Source organism: Branchiostoma belcheri, unplaced genomic scaffold, assembly GCF_001625305.1.
Source record: "Branchiostoma belcheri isolate BF01 breed outbred unplaced genomic scaffold, Haploidv18h27 scaffold70, whole genome shotgun sequence".
Taxonomy (NCBI): domain Eukaryota; kingdom Metazoa; phylum Chordata; class Leptocardii; order Amphioxiformes; family Branchiostomatidae; genus Branchiostoma; species Branchiostoma belcheri.
The window spans coordinates 570,720-574,151 of record NW_017804354.1 but is presented as its reverse complement, the minus strand read 5'-3'; the positions used below and the strand labels follow the sequence as shown (position 1 = coordinate 574,151).

At 41.4% G+C, this 3,432-nt stretch overlaps 1 protein-coding gene across 1 annotated transcript in view; it reads right to left on the bottom strand.

Moving 5' to 3' along the window:
* The window catches only part of LOC109484835, a 4,557-nt gene extending 1,125 nt beyond the window's left edge, over positions 1 to 3,432 (bottom strand). Inside the window, exons 1-5 of the mRNA XM_019788192.1 lie at positions 3,313 to 3,432; positions 2,911 to 3,006; positions 2,635 to 2,775; positions 1,556 to 1,663; positions 850 to 1,033 (exon numbers count right to left, since the gene is read on the bottom strand). Coding sequence (XP_019643751.1) covers positions 850 to 1,033; positions 1,556 to 1,663; positions 2,635 to 2,775; positions 2,911 to 2,997 — 520 coding nt within the window. The 5' untranslated portion in view covers positions 2,998 to 3,006; positions 3,313 to 3,432. The remainder of the gene's footprint in view (positions 1 to 849; positions 1,034 to 1,555; positions 1,664 to 2,634; positions 2,776 to 2,910; positions 3,007 to 3,312) is intronic.

The window sequence follows — 3,432 nt, the reverse complement described above, 5'->3', positions numbered from 1 at the left end:
TAGTTTTTTTTCATGATAAAGCCTAAAATATATCGTAAACATACTAAAGACCTTCACTTAAACCTTTTTTGGAAAAAGAAATGGAAGTATTGATGAAATTTTAATGAAAATAACCTGTATATACCTGTTCTAATGATATGGTCCGCCATCTTGGATTTTGGCCAATGACGTCATCAAATTAGCATAAATTATGCATATTTAATGATAAAATTTACATAAAATTATATGGGATGTTATTGATATTAGAAACCATGAGTAACTTGACATAAAACCCATAAAATTCTATTGTTGAAACAAAAAGTACTAAATTTAGCAAAAAATGCCTGTCAGAAACCCGTTGCCATGGCAACACAAAAAATTATTATCTTATTCCAATGATAGAAAATTGTTGCCAACAATATTCTAGGAAAAGTCACCAAGTTTGGCCGTTCTACGGCTAGCTGTTCAGACGCTAGGTGACATCAAAGTTGCCGCGGGCACTTTTAGCCCCCCCCCCGGTCTAGGTAGGGTTAATGACTTGAATGATATTGATTATTGAAAGAATTTGTGAAACACAGAGAATCTGTATGTAGAAATAGTTATCGTAAAGACAATGGTCAGCCTACAAACGTAACGTTTGCAAATCAAATATATGTATGTTAAACCATTGTATTGGATGGACTATGATTAATCCAATATACTTAATTTACATATATGTAAATCTAACAATAAATAATAATATAAAAGTCACTGTATTTCGTCGAATTTTGTCAAATTCAAAGCCTTGCACATATAATACCAAATACTTATTGTTTTTATATCTTTGTACGTAGGTGACAGCTAAACAGAAAACGATTCACTCTTACTCACCAGACGGAAATCCGATGATTCCTTCTCCTGAAGCGAACTCCATGGTCTCCACATGGAAGATCGGCTTCTGGGCACAGAACTCCGTCATCTTGGGTCCCAGGGAGGTTCTCTCCTGGACCGGCTCACTCAGCACGCGTTTGTAGGACTTGGTCACCACCATGCTGCTGACACGGGCTTTGGGATCCTGCAAAATACATTGAAAGACATAGTAAAACGTTGAACTTTATTCCAACACACAATTTACAGAGATCAAATTTACAGAGATCAAATTTTCTGCGACCACTGTGGCCTTCATCAGGATAATTAATGTCCAAAATCACGTCCACCGAGGCTCTGGCCTGGCTCTAGGCCTAGTTAGTCCATGGTAGTTAGCGACAGTACGGAGCCGGTGGTAACTCTGGAGGATGTCACCCAGGCTACCGATGCTCCACGACTCAGGAACTCGGCACATACTTGTACGTGCAGTGCTGATTCATAAATTCCACAAAAAGCCAGCATGTGCTGGCTTATCGTATACGTCGCTATGTACTGCCACAAATTCACAATACCAGCTTTGTATTCCTGTTCTTTAGTAGCATTTTTATTTTTGGCCGGAAGTTCTTTTTATTCGTCCGCGCGCACTAGGTTGGGGGTCTACAGATGATGTCATCTATAAAATCAAGTCGGTGTGGCCTAAGATTGGGAAAGGACACTAAACATGAGTTACCTGAACTTGAGTAAAGCCTTCCCCCATCTGCTCCAGGCTGGGGAAATTCTCCGGAAGCCCGTCAATCAAACAGAAGCTGCCTGCACTCGGCAGAGTCGCCATCAGGTGCTATAAAACACAGAGGGATTGTTAATGCTTCGGTTCCAATTGCCGGGTAGTCCCCAGGCTGTTTTTTGGCCCTTTCGGGCGTGACCCGTACGTGGCCCCGCGGGACACCGGGCTATTTCTGGGCCCGGCGGGGACCCGAGAAGAATTTCATTCTGACTTAAATTTTACCCGAAACCCGCAGACAAAAAGACGCAGTGACCTCATCGTGAGAACGCCGAGAGGTACCCCTCCGGTTGTCGGCAGTCCACTGGGACACATTTGTTACGTCACAGACCAGATGAACAGAATAAAGGTGTGTACTTCGTAAACCCGGGTAAAAGGTGTGACGTCACAGATCAAATGATCACAACAAAAGCGTTATTTCTGCATTACGTTTAGGTCAGTACAAGACATCGTCAGGGAATCCGCCAGGTGTCTGCCGGAGACCGACCAAAGAGAGTGACAAAATTTTTAACAAAATGCTACTGAAGGAAACTTTTAATTGTGACCACGACAGCCGATGCCCGCCCGACTCCTGAACCCGGCCGGGGCCAGCCGGGGCTACATCCCCGACGGCTCAATTGGGACCGAAGCTTAACCGGGCTTGACATGGGACAGGTTCTGCCAAAATGTACCTGTTCTTGTATCTAGTCTTAGTGTCCGAGATGAGATAATTAGATCATTAGTCAATATAAGTGTGAAACTGTGACGCGATCATTGCTATACATGTAGGTACAAAGGGATTTTATCATGTAGAACAGCGAGCACACTGACGCTAAGCGACTTGCTATAGTTCTATATATGCTTGAATAAAGTAGCTTTTATTATTGGGTCAAATAACAAGGTTTATCATATATGAAACCAAGGACTGTGTTCTGTGGACACCATTTTGGTGACTTAAATGGTTAAAGGAAGAAAGAAGGTAACAGTTTAATGTAATCATCACTGTTTAAAGTGCTAGAACTAGTTGTTACACAATCCAAGAAACTCACAGTGTTGAGGTCGAAGAGAATGTCCTGTTGTTCCACAGTGTTGTGTTGAGGGATGTTAAAAAGGGCCCAGTTGTTCTCATAGTCCAGAGTCACCTTCTGGGTGAAGGTCGTGCCGCGTTCGTTGATTTCTATTGCGAAAGTCTGCAGTGTTGCAAAAATATACTTAAGGATCAAAATATGAAACATGCCAGCATCATAGAATCATAAAAATAATTTCCTACATCAGAAGTTTTGACTTAGCAGTGCAAACCAACTAAAACACTTGAGTTAACCTGCCTTGGTCTTGGACGTCTCCTCACACTTGCAGGTAGGACCTGCGCTCACGGTCAGAACCAGGGTAGCCAACAGCACAAGATACTTCATACTGATGATCTACATGGAAACATTTCAAGTAATTAATGTGTGCCGAGGACATCGCTGAAAAAACTTAGGGAGAAATAGGAAAGGCAAAGTATAATATTGAAAAATGGAAAAAAGAAGAAGTCTAGGAGAGAACATTAAGTATAAGGAAACATTATATAACAAGTTGACGGCTCTTTCTAGCTTCACTGGAAAACTATGAAAAATAGCTGCAAGAAGTAAAAATATTATCTGAATTGCTAAGAATCTAGAAATGGCAACTATGTCCTAAATTTGTTTTAAAAATTCAAAAAATATATAAAACGAAAAAAAACTTACCTTTGCGTCCGTGACAAAAGAAAACTCTGAAGACGTTTGCAGGGCGGCTTGTGGTCTATCTGGGTTCCAGGAGTCCGGCTGTTCTGATCACTCTGCTCTGGGCTCCAATTTATAGCAAAA